At 39.4% G+C, this 18752-nt stretch overlaps 2 protein-coding genes across 2 annotated transcripts in view; one reads left to right on the top strand and one right to left on the bottom strand.

The window, feature by feature from the left end:
• The window catches only part of LOC136439423 (splicing factor 3B subunit 3), a 60216-nt gene extending 59941 nt beyond the window's left edge, over positions 1-275 (bottom strand). The window contains exon 1 of the mRNA XM_066434868.1: positions 148-275. The gene's annotated coding sequence lies outside the window, so the exon portion shown is untranslated. The remainder of the gene's footprint in view (positions 1-147) is intronic.
• A 153-nt stretch (positions 276-428) lies between these two features.
• LOC136439429 (conserved oligomeric Golgi complex subunit 4-like) lies at positions 429-16989 on the top strand. The gene is made up of 23 exons (XM_066434874.1): positions 429-571; positions 793-875; positions 4081-4195; positions 4754-4855; positions 5031-5106; positions 5384-5577; positions 5891-5945; positions 6229-6330; positions 6525-6631; positions 7067-7113; positions 7391-7487; positions 9092-9134; positions 9311-9429; positions 9810-9895; positions 10536-10758; positions 11373-11435; positions 11835-11891; positions 12166-12219; positions 12968-13060; positions 13545-13628; positions 13761-13862; positions 15489-15617; positions 16031-16989. The coding sequence occupies exons 1-23, from the start codon at positions 467-469 to the stop codon at positions 16163-16165; spliced, it is 2271 nt and encodes a 756-aa protein (XP_066290971.1). The 5' UTR covers positions 429-466; the 3' UTR covers positions 16166-16989.
• The last annotated feature ends 1763 nt before the right edge of the window (positions 16990-18752 follow it).

An 18752-nucleotide genomic window follows, 5' to 3' on the forward strand; every position in this document is an offset into this window, starting at 1 on the left:
AAAGTGTCAATTTCCGATGGATCTAGAGGGTTTGATTAATAAAAAATACGACATGAATGTTCTCTGTGTATTTGGCTTCAACATTAAAAGCTTGATCATGATCAGAGATGATGAAATAACGACGATGCACACGGATTACAAACCAACCTTTCCGTAAGAATATATCCCAAAACAATGGCTCCCCTCCCCACGCGCGACACACAGACAGGGTAGGGGCGTACATGGGGGAAAGGAGGACCACCTTAAAACTTTGGACTCTCAAAGTATCAAAATGTGCCGGAATAAAAGAACAAACTATGGCAAAAAGTAGATACAATGAGAGTTATTCTATTCTCTTGTAGTAAAGTAGTGTGTTTCACCTAATAAAGGAAAATGTTGTGCTTATTTTAACGTCGGGACAAAAACAAGATCTCTTGAAAACTACTGCCGATCCTCAAAACAACCCACAATTCCCCAGGGATCCAACATGGCGGCGGCCACGTCTACTGGCTCGTTTACCCGCGAAGAAATCGAAAACCTTACAGAACTGGAGGACATTCAGAAGGCATACGACCAACTATGCAGCGATGAGGTACGTTGGTTTCTTTTTGGTGCATTTACTGGGTTTGTATTGATGGAAGGACGACGTGTGGCCAGCTCGACAATCGGTGGGGAGGGGGGCGTGCCTAGACAACATCAACATGGTACTGATATGATCACGATCTACTTGGCCTACACACACGTGTGGTATAAAAGTTTTCTTGTATAGTGCAGTTATGTCTGACACAATTGTTCTTGTTGTCTGTGCCACAGAAAGAGGTCACAGAACAGCTCGATAGTTTACTAGACCAGCAGCCCACACTTGAGGGGAAAATGTCCACTTTACATCGTATGGGGTAAGTACATGTAACCAAGTTCTTCTTCGTTATTACGTGCATAACCACATTAAGTTGAGCAAAAGTACCCGGGTCACCGGTTCCTTAGTAATCACTCGGTGTCCAGCACCGAAGGTGCCTTCATCGCTAGACTTCCAGTGATGAAGTTTTGTCATCTGTGGGTGTCCAGCAATGAGGTGACTTCGTTACTGGAAATCCCTGAATTATCACTGGAAACCGAGAGATGAGACTACGTGCGGGGCTGGAAAACCAATGATGACAAATATTCCGTTGTGAAAAACCAGTGACGACAAATGTTCCGCTGTGGCAAGAGCTGGCGACGATGGATTCCGCACCGTAAACCGAAACAGCTAATCCGATATGCAGTTTACGCTAATGTAAGCGTCAATTTACGTAACGTTACGCTTACGAAAAAAGGCCAAATAAAAAATTCAAGTGACGGTCGATCACATTACTATATATATCCAAGGAGGCTAAATATCAATTAAGATTTTACGTTCTGGCTTTCCAAAGACGCTATCAATGGGCAATGTAAAAACTCCTTGGTGTATTACGTTTGGCGTGTTCGAGAAAGAAAGTTTACTTTCCGGGGCAAAGGGTAAGTATGATGTCGTTGGTCACACAAAAGTACATAGCACTGACAAATCAAGAATTAAAAAATCATACGGTATAATCAATGGTATAATTTACTATAAAGGTTCCCGGCTTTGTCTTACTGTAGTACGCCGTAACGGTATCGACTCAAAATGCACTCAAATATTGTCTAATAGTTAGCACTGGAACATTCCAGTGATAATAGGATGTGATCACTGGAAGGCCACTAACGAAATAATGTCATCACTCGGCTTCCAGCACTAGAGAGTCACTCATCACTGGTAAATCCAGCGCGGAACCCGTGACCGCGGGACTTTCGTTACTGGTTATCTAGCGACGAGCGACCTCAGTACTGGGTAACCAGTGATGAGTGACCTTTGAACCAGCCTACTTGTCTGGCACCCGAGTGACGAGCGGAGATAGTCACTAGAAGCCGAGTGATGAGCTGGGTTCATTTCTGGAAACCGAGCACCGAGGCAAGATTCAGTGCTGGAATTCCAGCACCGAGGGGGCTTCATTACTGGAATAAAGCCGTTCGTCACTGGATATCCAGTGATGAACTTTCTTTGGTGCTGGACGTCCAGCGACGACGTCATTTTGTTCACGCGTTCATCACTCGGCGCCCAGTGAGGGACCGGTGACCCGGGTACCTTTGCTTAAGTTGAGGACTCCAAGCATGGTACGTAAGATGTACAAAAGACAGTAAGGTTTTGATCCACTCACACCTCAAGGACCCCTACTACTATTCGATAAGTGTGGTGGGTTCTTTAACTTGCTCGAGGTATGGCTTTCCTCAAACACGGGACCTCCATTTAACGTCCTATCCAAGGGACGTCCCTAACCGAAGCTAGGTACTCATTTCCACCTGAGTGAAGTGGGGAAGGTCGTGAAAAGCCCCTGTCCCAAGGGCACAAGATCGGTGACATGACAGGATTCGAACCCGTGGCCACTTGGTTCTGAGCCAAACACTCAACCCATGACTCCACAAGAAAGTCGAGATATTAAAATTTAAAGAGCAGACGTCTTGCTATACTTTTAAAGTCACTATTTTTGAAGTATACTAACTAGTGTGAGCTTGTCTTAAGATTTAATAGAATGGAAGAAGAAGACAAAGAAGAAGAATTGTCTGGAGCTGAAAAATACATTGAAACTGGAGAGACAAAGTTTTTTGTGCTGACTACAAAGTGTTGACTGGTGTGTTACGCCTGATGGCGGTTATACCGGCTGGTATTTCCGCCAGAGGGGCGTCTTCCCGTCAAATGACGGCCTTATGTCGCTTTGGATGGCCTGAACTCAGACATAGGCCGTCCTCTTAAAAAAAAAAGACAAACTAAATGCCGAGAAATCGGGAAAAAAATACGAGAGGTAGGCATAATTTCTTTGTTTTTCTTTGTTACTGCGGGCGTGGGGACGCTCTATATCGTTGGACATTCACACTCTTTTGTTTGTCGCTATTGTTATACTTGCGAAGAATCGATGTCGGTGCCTTTGGCATACGGTGATCTCATTAAAAACCCGTTTTTCAAGACTCAATCGAAGAAAGTCGTCGAAGAAAACAAGGAAAAACGTAAACAAAACAAGAATTTCGCCCGTGCATTTCAGCCCCTACGTCGTGATTTGCCGCGATTCGCCATCATTTCTGACCGTATTCGACACAATATATATTCCTTTGAATGTTTTTCCGTGAGAATTCTCCGTATGTACCGTCGATAAATCATATTTTTCGCTATGAATTCACATAAGTCACGAGGCTCGCTCGAGACGCAACCTGCCCCGTCCCGGGCCGTCCGCCATGTTTGTAGCTCATTAATATGCAAGATTCTAAGCGCTGATTGGTCCGCGTCATAAAACCTGTGCTCTGATTGGTTGACAGTAAGATGTCATATGACCACAGGGCGGGAATTCCCCTTTACACTTCAGGCGTTTCTGGTCAATATAGATCGCATTTTGTGACGATTGAAGCAGTATTATAGCGACCTTCGTAACAAATTGGTCTTGAAAAATTAACAAAGTCTTTTCTGATCACAGCATTCAGTTACTTTTCCTGGTCAATTAATTTTCGCGGTACGGTCAATTAATTTTCGCGGTACGGTCAATTAATTTTCGCGGTACGGCCCTTCTAAAGTGGACGGCCTCTCAGTCGAGGTCTGGCAGAAACACTGATACCGGCTATATAGATACAGATACAGATACAGACTAGAAGTGTATGGTAGAGAAGGGTAGAGTTACTAGTAAGTCTTCAGTCAGTTAGGAACAGTGAAGTGGCAGTTTGGGTTGCTCTTCATTTTGGTAGAAATACATGTATCAGGTCTCTGTGGGTTATTCAATGCCCTATAGTTGTACACCAATATGTGGTCCGATTTGTATTTGTCTGGGTTTACGGAAAAAGCTGGGCTGTCTACCTGGCCTGTCTACCCTGGGCTTTCTACCCTGGCCTTTTTTGGGGGGGCTTAAATAGCATGCTTCAGGGTTTGGCATTTAGTGGAATTTCCTTGAGGAAAAACTGGGCCCGATAGCCAGCCAGCTTTTTCCATAAACCCTTAATTTGTCCAGTCTTACAACAGGCACGTGCTTAGATTAAACGTTTTCTCCTGTACTTGACCCTTCCCAGCCCCAACCTACAGCTGTTACAGCAGGACTCGGAGCAGCTGGCTAGCATGATCTCCTTCACCTGTCAGCTGGCAGAGAACGTCAGCAGTAAGGTCAGACAGCTGGACCTGGCCAAGGTGGGTAGCTCTAATCTACAAGCTGATGTATGGCTTGGCTCGTTGCTTCACATGTTGTTTTGGGGTCTTTTTTAAGAGATAGATATGTGGACCACTAGAATGATGCAGAAAATGCCTCAGAAACTTTTGTGAATTTAGCCAAATCCTACATCTGCTTGGAGATGAAGGTAGCTCCTCATTCTTAATCTTCAAGCAGATGTTGGTATGGAAGATTATAGTTATATCATTTGCTGACTCCTCCATTTTATGACAAATGCAGAAGGACTTTCTGTTACTGTCTTAAATATTGCAATCTTCCTTACCAACATGTTAGGAGAGACTGTTGCATCCTTGAAATTGCTGATATTTCAAGGGAACTAAAAAACTAAAGAATCTTTTTGAAAGTGAGACAAATTTGTTTGAAAAGACTTCTAAAAGCAGGAATGACCTACTATTAGAAAATGAACTTGGTCATTGCCCCACCTATGTAAGGAGGAAGACTACTGATGATGATGATAATGGATGGGAAAGAGTCACTCATTTTTTTCTCTATAATAATGGCATGATTTGTCCCTACAGAGCCGGGTACAAGCTGCTATTCAAAGGGCTGATGACATCTTAGACCTGAAGTTTTGTACAGATGGTGTCCAAACAGCTCTGCAGTCTGGTAATTATGAACAGGTATGTGAAGATATCCTGGTTTGACGTACCTCATGTTCTTGAAGTTGAAGTCTCAGTAAAACAAGCTTAGGGTAGTCATGTTGATGCAATGAATAAGCTCTACTTTGTCCAGTATTTCACACTTAGTACATTTTTAAAGCACAGTAGTTTTCGCTGACTTGATGTTGTGTTCCAGGCAGCAGCACACATTCATAGGTACCTCAGTCTAGATGAGAAAGTTCTCAAGCAGAGCATTCCAGATGCAAAAGAAGGTGAGTTTAGGATAGTCTTTTAAAGCCACACTGCTTGCATAGTTGTAAGCTATGCTAAGAGATTAAGACTGTTTCATAAGATTTTGAATGCTTGAAGGTCTTGCATTAGCTGTATTTACCTGTTCTTAAAAGATGTAAGCTGCTAGTGCATGTATTGGAAATGTTTGTCATGGTAGAATGGTTCCCTGTTATCAAAATCATTTGGTAAAAGCCATAGTTTTTTATTACACCTTGTAGGTGGTTAAGATCTCATGAGTTATACATGTATACTATCCAGGAAGTGGAATAGAACACTCCCTGGAACTCCTGCACAAAGCAGAGCAGGAACTCAAGGTCATTATCAACAAGGAGTTTGACGAGGCTGTGGCCAACAAGGACGCAACAGCCGTGGACAGGTTCTTCAAGATCTTCCCTCTGATCGGTCTGAGAGACGAAGGGCTGAAGAAATTCACAGCATATCTTTGTACTCAAGTAAGTTCATGAGTTATTGAAAAAATTAGGGTTCTTCCTGGTGTGATTTAATCAAACCCTACTGTTCGGCCTTACTCAGCTTGTACTTGTGTATACTGGTGTGTTGGGCCAAAGGCAGTTTACCTGTTATGCCAAACAAAAAGTGTAATTGATTAACATGCGGATAACAAGGGTTTATCTGATGAATATGGACACTTCCAAACTTTCAATACTGTATATGTACCCACATATATAGGATTCTTGTCAGTTGTCTGCAATAATGGGTACGAGATAAAGAATAACCTTAAATTCTCTTGATGTTTGTCTTCCTCAGATAGCAAACACTTCTGAGCAAAATCTCCAAATAGCAATAGGAACAACTTCAACAGGTATGTGCACTCTTTATTCACTCTCCACACATGAAAATAAACTCTAAGTTAGTCTTCTCAGGTTAAATTCAGATTGCAAAAAATGCTCTTTAATCTCGGAATCTTTTAAGAATCTATCAAGTGAAGACTTAAAAGTCTTCACTTGATAGATTCTTGCTCTTTTTGACCTCAATTTACGGAACCTGAATTTGTTATTTGGCTTTCCCATTGCTGGATGATTTGCAGTATGTAAACATACAGTATGCTTAAAGTTGATCCTATTTTCTTTATGTTTTTCTGATAGAGCGAAGAGCTAATGTAGTTTACGCCGACACCCTGACCCACCTGTTTGAAGGGATAGCCAGACTAGTAGAGACACATCAACCTCTGGTGGAGACATACTATGGTAAGGTTTGGCCCTTTTTGTTTTATTAAAATGACAGAGAAAAAGTATTGGAAATTTAGTACACTGGAAAATAAAGAAGAAAATAACTTGATGTAGAACTTTCAGGCACTTGGGATAATGCACCCCCACCCCCCATGACGAACATTATTAGATGTAGAAATCAAGATAGTCCTTTATTCTTCTCTCTCACCTAGGCCCAGGACGGATGTTAACCCTGATGACAGAGTTACAGAAAGAGTGTGACAGACAGGCCAGACGAGTGGTGGACGCCTTCATCAAGAACAGAGCTTACCAGAAAAAGGTAGCAAACCTATGTTGAAACATTGCCAACCTATAGACAAAATATTCAAAGCTACAGACAGCTTCAGTTGGGTTAAGCTCCCAGTTTTTCACATAATTTTGCTGAACATAATTGTGTCTTTCAGCCGAGTTCTTTTTTGATGTAACATCAACTATCATAGTTCTGTTGGGTACCTTTTGACTGTCACATTAAAACTAATGGTGAATTTAAAGAGGTTTGATAACTAAATGCAGCATCAGTAATCCCAGAGGTATGCACACTTCATGATCAGGTATCCAGGTGTTAAAGACATTTTTACAAATGTGGTGTTCGTTGGGTAGACGGCGGACGTAGGAGAGTTGATGTTAATACGATAGCAGATTTTACTGAGATGAAGGGCTTGAGTCAAATTTGCCCAACTACATTGTTATTTTATCTGCCTGCTACTCCATACAGGCACAGCAAGTACAGCAGTGCATGATGGGAAGGACAGCCACAGAAAGGTAAGTACAACCTGCACTGGAGTTGGTGTCACTTAGATTCTGTCTACAATATACATTAATCTTTCCTCTTAAATAACATTGATTTTTAGTTTTAGTCCATCACACATAAATCTATTAGGTTAAGAAAACTGTTTTTGATTTGATAGTCATTTAACTTTTCAGTTTCAGTGCTGTACCAAATATTAGGATGTCCAACGTAGAACCACAACAACAAAATGGTATCTGTGTCTATGGGTTGTGAAGTAAGCATTAAAAGAATTGTGTGTTGTCATTGCAGACCTGACCCAAAGGAACTGGATACCTTGTTAGCAGAAGTTACTCTGATCAATTCAAGAGCAGAACTTTACCTTAGATTCTTCAGGAGAAGGGTCACGGTAAGTCTAACAGCTTATACAATTTATGTTTCATGCATGGAAATACTACCTTTTTATTATCTTCGCCGAGTACTATAGTACTCGGGGTAGATTATGTTTTCGGTTGAGCCAGCTGTTTGGTGGGTCTGTATGTATGTCAAGAGTATAACTCAAGAAACCTTTGATGAATCTTGATGATTTTTGGTAGGTGTGTAGTGGTTGTGCAAAGGAAGTTCAAGTTCAAAAATGGTTTACCTTGCGTTTTTCAACAGTCCTGCAGCGGACTTTTAATTTTTGTGCGTATGTATGTAGGCGAAAAAAGTGACGGAAACGTTGATGGATCTTCATGATATTTTGCAGGTGTGTAGATGTTGTGGAAACAGAGATCAAGTTCAAAAATGGTTCTCCTGGCATTTTCCGTCGGTACTGCAGCGGGCTTTGTGTGGATGTGTAATTCTTGTGGACAACATAACTCAAGAAGCTGTTGATGGATCTGTATGATATTTAGTGGATGGGTAGGGTTTACGGAAAGGAAGGTCAAGTTCGATAATGGGCCTTCTAGCGAGTACCTAAGGTACTGCAGCGGAGCTTCAAAATTTAGTGGCATATGTTCTGAAAGTGCTATGGTCATGATATTTGTGTGGTAGATAGTTCATGCCACAAGAAGTAAGTTCTGTAAGTTTGGGCCCCCTAGCGGCTTGTTTAGAACTGCAGTGGGTGTTTTTGTTTTGACATTTGGACACATATTACTTGAGAAGGGGTGAAGAGATTGTCGTGAAGTTTTGTATGTAGAGAGCTCAGATGGTGCTTTACACAATCGATGTCTAATTATAGAAAACAGGAGCTAATCTGCATAATTAGTAAGGATAATTGTAAATCCATTACATTCCATAATGGGGCGTGTGACAGTGTTCCCGAAACAGGCCAGCAGAAGGCCTTGCCTAGAAGTGTAAATAAACAGATGATCGATGGTGTACATAAATAAACAAATGGGGCAGTCTCACTACAATTCAAACAGATGTGTGGGTTCGGTTTTTTTTAAAGTGTTCAGTTTCTGCATTTTTGTCAAACACACAGTTGGAGACATAACGGAAAGGGAACAAAATAGAAAGCCTTACAAAACACCTAAAAACATGTGAATAACCAGCCGGACCAACTCCTCTGCTCAGAGAGTACACTGCTAGGTATTACCTAGCACCGTATGGAAAAGTAACATGTACTATGTCTTGCAAAATGTGTATGATATGGAATAAAGATTTATTCTATTCATATGTATTGACTGTACCATCTAATTATAACTTTCAATTTTTTTGATAACCAGTTATAACATATATCAGCACACTATACACATATACTAGTCCTGTACCACCAAATGAGTTTTATCCCTATCTAGACTGGACTCATTCTCCCCCCCCCCATCATAACTTTCAAACGGTATGGTGTATGATCAAGTTTACAGGGGGTGATAAGCATGTAAATATTAATCACTCTCCACAATAAGCCTTGATTATTTGGCGAAGATAATGTGTTCGTGGAACTCTAGTTTTGGATGTTTTATAGTTTCATTTTTTGTGTGTTTTTGTCTACCACTTTTTGTAACTTGTTCTTCAACTTTAAATTTACAGGCTGACTTTGAAGTACAGTATCAAGAAGAAGAACACAGAAAAGGTGAGAGGATATATAAAATGATCTTTCTTTACCTTTGATGTGTGTGCAAGACAAGCCAGCCTGCAGTTCTTCATTACAATGCTAGGTGTCTCTTTTACTCCTGATTGCAATCCATCGTTATGGAGGAGTGTTTCCTCATATAGATATGATATAAATGTTCTGACTCTCCCATGTAGACAAGCTGTCAGAGTTAGACAGACTGGTGCGGACCTGTGGCCTGAGTCTGTGTGTACAGGAGCTGACTGGAGACTACATCCTGATGGAGGAGTACTTCCTTAGGGAGATGATCATGAAGGTCAGCAGTCATCTAATCTTTAGCTCTTTTCCAGTGTCACTGACGAAAAGTGACAAATTATGACATATTATGATGAAAATCATATCCAGTTGCTTGAGAAACTGCTTTTGGCGCATCTTTTTACCTGGATGTCTAATCCTTCATCAGCGTCTTTTCCTGATTGTACAATATGATGATGAAAGAACTACAGCAAGCAATGCATTGGCAAAATCTCAATGCTTTATCATGCGATGAAGAAGTGGAAAAGGGATTGAAGAAGTGTTGCATGTAGTTGCCCAATGACTACCACCATAGTCTATAGAAAAGATTATGTAAAATGTGTTATCTGCACAATTTATATGTATTGTAATCACTTGTGTTTTGTGTGGTTTGTCTGGCAGGCTGTTAGTATGGACATTATGGAAACTGGCTCCTTGACGTCAAGCATGGTGGACGATATCTTCTTCATCCTCAAGAAATGTATCAAGTAAGTCAGCCCAGTCCCTTTCAGCCCTGAATCAGTTCATTCTTAAAGAAACCTGCAATCATTTAGTTTTAGATTTAGCCAGGAAATGAAGGATTAAACAATCAGAAAAACTTTAGAAAGACCACAGTTGCAAATTCAGCATATTTCACTTCTTCTCCTTACCCAAGCAAAATGGCTCTTTTGCAGTCCAGTCTGGCCAATTTTTCCAATCCAGCCAAACGGTCTAATCTGTAGAATCTGGCCCACATTATTATGTGATTTTTTATCTGATGAATTGTATATTTTGCATATTAATTACATTGGTCTATGTTGAAATCTTAATTCTGTATCCAATATTGTCTTGTTAGCAGAACTATCCTTTTGTAAAAACCAATAGCTTGTTCAGCAGCCTTGACCATATGGCTTTCACAGCCGAATATTGACACGTGACAACTCCTGCATGGTATACATAGGAAAATATATTAAAGAATGTCTAGACGTTAGAAATTCCTCCAATGATTGTAAAAGCTAATTCCCATCCCATTCTATACACACTTGTATTAGATAGATTAACCCTATGGAACTGTAGTGATGTATTCAGTAGATGCCATACTCTGTACCTTGTACAATTGTTGTGCATTCAAGTTCTTATTTCTTGCAGGAGAGCGATGTCCAGTTCTAACGTTGACCTGGTGTGTGCAATGTTGAACCATGCCACCACCATCCTGGAGCAGGACTTCTGCGAGGTTCTGTACGGCCGGCTGAGGCAGGGATTCCCCTCTGGCTTCCTGGACTTCACCCAGGCCGTCAACCTCATGCAGTCCACCATCCAGCAGAGGAAGATCGCTTCCGAGAGCACAGAGGACACAAAAACAGCTTTCCTGGTAGGTTGGGTTGGTGAAGTGGGTATCTGACTAGTACTGAAGCTGCGGCACGTTGGCAACCTCGCTGTAGCCAAGCGATTTGACAGAGCGCTCAAAGAATTTCATCGATTAAAAACAAACCTTTTTATTCTTTGTGTGTTTTGTTGTCTTTTTAGTCATACTTCTATGTTTGTATGATATTCACATGATGATAAAGTCAATTTAGGACAAGGCCGCCAACTTGCCACAGTCCAGTGAGATACCCACTTGAAGCAGTCTGACTTATAGTGTTGTAGATTAGTTCACATAATGTATGATTTACATGGATTGTTATAAAAGTATGTTTCCACTTAGTCTATGAGTTTGTATTGCCACTTAACCTATTTTGTCTTTGCTGACATTACAGACATAGAAGGCTCTAGCACGATTTTATGTATGATAGACAAGTATGCTCTACAATTATGTGTGATGATAACAATATTCATGAATATTTGTTTTGATTTTTTTCAGGTTGTGTAGTTTTACCCTCATATCAAACACTGTTTTGGTGGATTGATTAATTTCTTTATAAATCTGTTTGTGATTATATTTCATCATTAACTTGAACATCTGTCTTTCTTCATTACTTTTCTCAGACAACATTGAACAATGCAGAAGCCTGCAGTGAGAATATCCTGCTGTTGAAAGCAAGTTTAGAGGTAAGTAAGATATCTTCACTACTTTCCTTCTCTTAAAAGTCGTATTGTAAGTAATCAATCAATGTATCATATTTTAGTAGATTTTTAGAGCATTTGATTAAACTCTGAAACTTTCAGCTGATAGTCTATTATATTCATTTATTTAGAGTTCTGTCATGGATCATATTTATACCCTAACTAATAGAAAAAGTGTTGAAGCAAGATAATACTGTTGATTTGTCACAAGATAAGATCAGTGTGTTTGTTTCAAAGATTTTTACCTGTTTTCTTTGTAAAAACAAATAATTTTAATAGAAAAAAAAGATTTTAACATAAAACGGATCGATAGGCCCCTCTCCGTACTTTCCCCACTATCAGTGACATGTTTTGATAGTCTGAATTGTACTTGGTTTCTTACAGGATGAATGTGCCAGACATTTTCCACAAGCAGGAGAACAAGGAAAGGCCAAGTTGGACGTATGTTATTAGACATTCATCTAGACTTGTCATAGTGCAAATTTTCGTAATCAAATTTAGCAGTCTGAGTTAACTACTAGCTATAGATGTATGAAATAGATGTAACATTTAACCATCTTTCTGCTGCCAGATCTGTAAACAACATAACTTTTGCATCAAAATGCTTTCACAGCAGGGATATGGTTAAGTTTGCGTACTCCAAATTTCAGCATCAATGTGAATGTTTTGATTATACAAAAGAATGGAAGTTGAAAAGATGCTTGTTTTTTTTTAGAGCTGCTTGAGTGACCTGGCATCACTGTCTCACAGGTTCAAGAACATGCTGCAGGTCAGTGGGTTTTTTTCTTCATGTTTTGCCTCAAGAAAGTTGCCCCTAAACTTGACAGGAGAGACTAAAAAAAAAACATCCAACTATATTAGGCTATACAATTTACATAGTATTACCTAGTCCAATCTAATGTTAACCTCAACCCTGAGAGGTCCTTTAGTCTTGTATAGGTGCTGAATATTCGTAAACAAGAAACAAAGTAAAATGAAATAGCAGAAAACTTGTAGAGAACGATAGAGGTATTTCTAACAACTAGACTGCTGGTAAAAGAGGGTATGTATGTGGGTTTGCATGGACTCAATCACAGCCTTAGCAAGGGCAGGTGACGTTAAAAAAAATGAGAATAAAAGTTTTCATGGTTTGACATCATTTAAATGGACCACACCAATTTATTACCATGTTCATTGGACATTCAATAGCAAGAAGACATGATGAAACTAAAACTGACAGACTTACTTGCTTACATTGTACTTACAAGAAGACTTAAATGAGGCTATATTCACTCCCTGAAACTTTATATACCAAGGTGCAGACCTCCCCTAGACTGTTTTTCATATAGTTGATGTCCCAATTCAGCATTATGTTCTTAAATTCAAGAACCAAATCATTCAATTGGTGTGATTTAATCTTTGCATATGCTATAGTCCTTAAGAATTGTGATATAAAGATATGATAAGGATGGGACTAGGTAATGGCACCTCTAGTATCATCAAGTTATCAACATTTTCCCCATTCCCTGCTGTTGCAGGAGGGTTTGGCAGAACTTGATAGCTCGGCCATCAAGCCGCAGGTGAAGCCGTGGGTAGCCACCTTCCATTCCTTCAGTCACAACATCACAGAGGTAAGAGACAAGCCTTTATCCCCTCATTACCATCTGTCATAACAAATTTTAATGGAAGGATTAGGGGGCTTATCTTGTTATTCATACATAATGGACTTTTAGACTTTCTTCAGGACATCCATTAGTGCTGTGCCCGAGGGACTTCTTGACAGACAATTCTTACAAAGAACAATAACAATACATACAATACATTCATCAAATATAGATAAAACTGATTAAGGGTTGAAATGGGCAACACAGTGTCAGTAGGATAGCAGATCAATTGCACTTTTTTTGGTACTAAAAGTCACCACAAAGGACATGCAGTATGCAGGATAGGTACTAGGCATTCTGAAGTTCCGACTTTGGTTTCAAGGAGGCAAAACTCAACAAGAGTGATTTATAGTGGAATAAATAGGCAAATTAACTACAAAGCGAAGCTGTATTTTTCAGATGAGTTTATACAAAATTCCTTGACACACTTTATAATGTCTGTTTTCTCCAGGAGGAGTTCACCAACTACGAGGCCAACGACCCCTTCATCGAACATTTTGTAGTCAACCTGCAGTCCTTACTGGACTCTTTTAAGGTACATTTTTGCGGTTTTGGAAAATTCTTGCAATAACTGTAATTTATAATGTTTTGTGATGTGTAGTTTAAGTAAATGAATAGAGAATGTTATATTTCAAGGTCAACTAATGCCTACATCTTGCTATCCCAGGGTTCTTTGAGTCCCACCATTTATGATCAGCTGATCAGCCATTTGACCAATCAGGTGACGCATCAGTTGGAGAGGGCTGTGATGAAGACAGTCTTTAACAGGGTGAGACTCAGTTCTTTATGTAAGATTTTCTGTGTTATCTATGTCAAGTATGTCAGTTTGGGCGTTGGGTGTTCCCAAACCATTATAATCTATAAATAAAGCTAAGCTGTCTGTACAAGAAAAGCAGACAGTTCAAAAGTAGACATTTTACTGTTAACTATACTTGAAATCTTCTACATTTTGTAGATTAAAGAGGCTATCTGATAATCTTTTCAAATTTGACTTATCATGTTTAGTTTTCTTCAAGTGATGATAGCAATACAGGTGTACAATGTAGTTCAACAATTCTACATCAATTTGCAATGCAATATACTCCAATTTAAACATTTTTGTTGCAGAAATATAAACATTAGAAAAAGCTCACTTGGCCATTCTGAACAAATGTCAATTTCCTTTGAATCAAGAAATTTGCTTAGCCCCCTTTTTGACCCTCAAGGTGACCAGATTTCCATGTTTCAGTTGTTCCTGAGTTTGTTATAGGCAGAGTTCTGTCAACCAGATTTGCGCACTGGCCCACTGTATTTGACTATGATGTCAAACATTGCAAACACTTCACTTAATGACACCTCTATACCTCTTTATGCCTGCCCTTTGGACTCATTTGGGGTTCATAACTCATGCAAAGCCTCATTGAGTTCTTCTATCACCCCATTTAGATGATTGAGTGTATATACACAATGTGTGTTGTATATGGGGTTGTATGTTAGAGACATTGGTGTGTAATGTTTGACAGCTGTTTGCACAAGTGTTTGCAGAAGGTTGTGGCCGCTGTGTTTTAGCCCTGCTTATCAGTCATTGGCTTGTTTGAGTGCAAACGCTGTCACTCAATTGACCAGTAATAGCAAAGTGGCTAATCTCCAAGCAGATGTAAGGATCCAGCTCATTCTCAGTGTTTTATGCCTGTTTTTGCAACAATTTATACTCTTTTCTAGTGTCATGATTTTTTAACAGTTTGCCTCCTCCAGAAAGTTGGAAAAACAGGAATAAACGCTGAGAATGAGCAGAATCCTTACAAGTGTATGGAGATTGATAGTGGCTATTTAAGAGGATCATGTACTGTAGGCACATGTAAAACTATTGTTAAGAATCAAAATATATTGAGGCCTTTTTATTTTGATTGATTATGTTGCAGTCTTGAATTTGTATTGCCTGCCACCTTTCACAGTTTAGTTTTGAGTAATCACAGTTTTATAGTTAATCGATTAGATGTATAAAAAAGGATTGTCCACAGTTGAATTAAATCATACAAAATTACTCATAATTGCAACATGCTATTAACCCCTGCTTCCTGTCGAAATATAGAATGGTGATGAAAAAATGTATTGTGATGCATACAAGTAGTGCTTTGTATGGAAATAATTTTGAAGTCATTTGCAAAAGACAAATGATAATAACTGTAGAAATACAACACTCAACATTTGAATATTTCATGTAAAATATTATGTAGTTCTAGTTTCATAACTTAGTGGATGTCCTGTTTTCTTTTGTCATGTTTAAGAACAAAAAAAACAACTTTATTTTATTTGAACTGGAACATCAAGGCACACTGGTATCATGCTGTACAAGAAAATAATCACTCTTACTAACTTTGATTCTAAGTTGTTTCTCCTGTATTGCATATGACAGTTGGGAGGACTACAGTTTGACAAAGAGCTGCGTGCTCTGGTTGGTTACCTGACCTCGGTGACCCAGTGGACGATCAGGGACAAGTTTGCTCGGCTGACCCAGATGGCAACCATACTCAACATGGAGAGGGTGGGGTGTTTCTTTCTTTACTTTTGTGCCAAGTTTTTTCTACTTTATTTAAGATCTGCAAAAGTTGTTTCAACATGGTATGTGGTACGTACATTCCTGAATCAGCTACAGAAAGTGGCTGTTTTGTTTGTATGATCAAATTGCCTGTGAAGATTTCAGAATTCTAGAAATAAATTAGTTTTGTTCAGTTGCCTCGACAAGACAGAATGCTATATCAACACTGTCTGAAATGCCTCCAGCATCCAAATATCTATTTGGTTGATCTTTAATTGATTTCTTATGACATGCAGTGTGTAACTGTTAGAAATTTCTGAACGTCTTCCTACATTTTAACACCATTCTTCCATATTTGTTTCACAGTAAGTTAGGGGTAAGAGGGTTAAGTGACACTGTTTGTTATACACCCTCTGTAGGTTGGTGAGATTCTGGACTACTGGGGTCCCAACTCAGGACCTTTGACCTGGAGGTTGACCCCTGCGGAGGTCAGACAGGTGCTCGCTCTCAGGGTTGACTTTCGCAGCGAGGACATCAACAGGCTAAAACTCTGATATTTGTACAACTGTGATATTTTATACTATATGTGACATTATATCATTTACTGTGATATTTATACAGAAGGAAATTTAAGTCTTCTTTAAGCCTTAAGTCGAGATTATTAGTTGTTACAGAGATATTATCATACTGGAAAATAATTGATGCAATCTGGTGTTACGGGGACTTGTTATGATTGCGAAGACACTACATAATCAGTGAATAGAAATGTTTTAGGATTCTGTAAAAGCACTCCAACCTGCGTGTATTGTAAAAACTCATTTTAGTTTAATGTCGAATAGCATGTCTTGGGAATAAAATTATACTGCAATACCTTTTATAGTCAAATATTAGGAATATTATTTCTATGCCTTGGACAACTACTTTTCATGATCAGTATAGAAAGGCATGATTCAGTATCGTTCTGACATTTCAAGATGGCAATTATGAAAGCACTGTCATATAACTATCATCAGTCTAAGGTCCCAGGTGACTGATGTAAATTTGGTGTGGTGTTGCACCCTTGGGGTGCTGAGGGTTAATGTTGGGGTTCCCTTGAATACCCCGGTAGCTGTAATACATGTATATGCAAATAGAGTGATACAGGACACTTATCATGTTCATTACATTGTAATGCATTGTAAAAAGACGAATTTGCAGAAAAGCACTTATTACAAAAGTGATATTTGCAATTACAACTATTATTCATAACAGTCTTGTTGCAGAAGTTAATAGATAACAGATATCTGAATTGATGTGTATATATAATGTACTTCATTCAGAGATGTGTATATATAAATTGTAAAGACGAAATATGAAAGAAGTGAGTGTATTGTGATAACCTGCCTCTTGCTTTGCCTTCAGTGTGGAACAATAATTAGCACAATGACCAATACTTTAACTGTAATGGACACAGGCCTGTCGCTTTTCTAAGGGAAACAGTATTGTATACTGGATTTTCAGGATCTTTGAGGAATATCAACTACCTGGTAAATGTCTCAGTAGTCCTTCTCCAACTGTCCTCATTTTAGTAATGACTAGTTCTGCTACCCATTGTCCTGAAGATGCTAGTAGAAGTACTACCGAAATGCTGTCAGCTAATTGGTACAGGTTGTGTACAAATACCTTAATACCCAGTGGTTTACCGGCCTTATGAAACTATTCACAGAAGTATTGTAAACGGCTTACTTTCTACTTTCATCACAAACTGTGGGTCAGACGTATTTTGGAGGCATAAAGGGAGGGGGAACTGGTAGTTACCTTCGCGACGAATGGTTTCGTCGAGTAGGTTATTCGACGGTGCTTGTCTGTGTGTCTGTTAGTGAACAGAATAAGTCGAGAACGCCTGGATGGTTTGTTGTCGTAGTTGGTGTGTCGGTGTGTATGTGGCAAATCTCAAGATGATTAGATTTTGGGCGAAGTGTTTTGCATAATTAACGAGAAAAGTGTAAAAATGTGTTCAATTGTATGCTTTACTATGCGTTCTGGTTGCGACGTGTGGGCTGTATTGTTTCAGGGGATATTGATACGGGTAGATGGGGGGCAAAGTTGGTCATGAGGGGTCATGAGGGGTCATGAGGCAGGCAGGAAACGTCAGTTACTGCTAGGGACAAATTGGCTATCAGCCAGCTGTAGGGCAGATTCAAGAGATAGACTTGCCCATATAGGCAGTAATGCTTTAAAGCACTAAAACAAGGGCTCAGAAAAGGATTCACCTTAATTGCAAGCCCCAAAAATTCTTATGCACCAGAAAGCCACATCTGTCTACTTTAGAATCATGCAAAGAAAATAGACAGTTGACCAGCTCGTTCTCTCGTAACAGCTGACAGACGAAAACAATCGTCAACTTTGACCTACTCCCAGCCTGGAAGAGTCCACTCGGAGCATGTGAAACCAAACCACAAAGATATCTCCTTACACCAATTAAAAGACTGAAACATACAAATTTTGACCAAAGTTGGATATACACGGCCTTATATGAGTAAGAACAGTCATTTATGCAGTGCCACAGCATGGGAATACCGAGCATGTCTGTGTGTCTGTTAGTGAACACGATAAGTCGAGAATTCTTGGAAGGATTGTCTTGGTATTTGGTATGTTGGTAGGTCTCGATGAAACCTGAAAATGATTAGATTTTGGGCCCCCTATCGGCTTGTTACGGTACTGCAGCGGAACTTCCTGTTATGATATCTCGTGTTGTGGACATGCTATGGAACTGATTTTTGAGTGGTAGATAGCTCGTTGGGCAGAGAGTAAGTGGTATAGGTTTGGGCCCCCTAGCAACTTTTTTGGAACTGCAGGGGTAGGTTTTGCTTCAGACTTTGAAAGGGAATAACTCAAGAAGGGCTTGATGGAAGGTCATGATTTTTTGCATGTACATAGCTTGAGCGATGATGTACATGATTGGATACTTATTATGCAAATCAGTAACTAATTTGCATAATTAATGAGGAAAGTTTATACATTCATCAATTTCCATGATAGGACTCGCAAACATGTGACATATGTAACTGAGGAAGAGAGAAATATTAATAGATATCAGCTATGCAAATGAGAACCTCATTTACATAATTAATGAGAAAATAATATAACTCGAGATGGGCT

This window comes from Branchiostoma lanceolatum, chromosome 7 (assembly GCF_035083965.1).
Source record: "Branchiostoma lanceolatum isolate klBraLanc5 chromosome 7, klBraLanc5.hap2, whole genome shotgun sequence".
Classification (NCBI taxonomy): Eukaryota; Metazoa; Chordata; class Leptocardii; order Amphioxiformes; family Branchiostomatidae; genus Branchiostoma; species Branchiostoma lanceolatum.

Bases quoted from the DNA above. Each gene is read 5' to 3' on its own strand.
- LOC136439429 (XM_066434874.1), top strand. From the start codon at position 467: ATGGCGGCGGCCACGTCTACTGGCTCGTTTACCCGCGAAGAAATCGAA. The intron at 7,488-9,091 runs GTAAGTCTAACA...TTAAATTTACAG, and splicing joins TCTTCAGGAGAAGGGTCACG to GCTGACTTTGAAGTACAGTA. The intron at 13,061-13,544 runs GTAAGAGACAAG...TGTTTTCTCCAG, and splicing joins TCAGTCACAACATCACAGAG to GAGGAGTTCACCAACTACGA.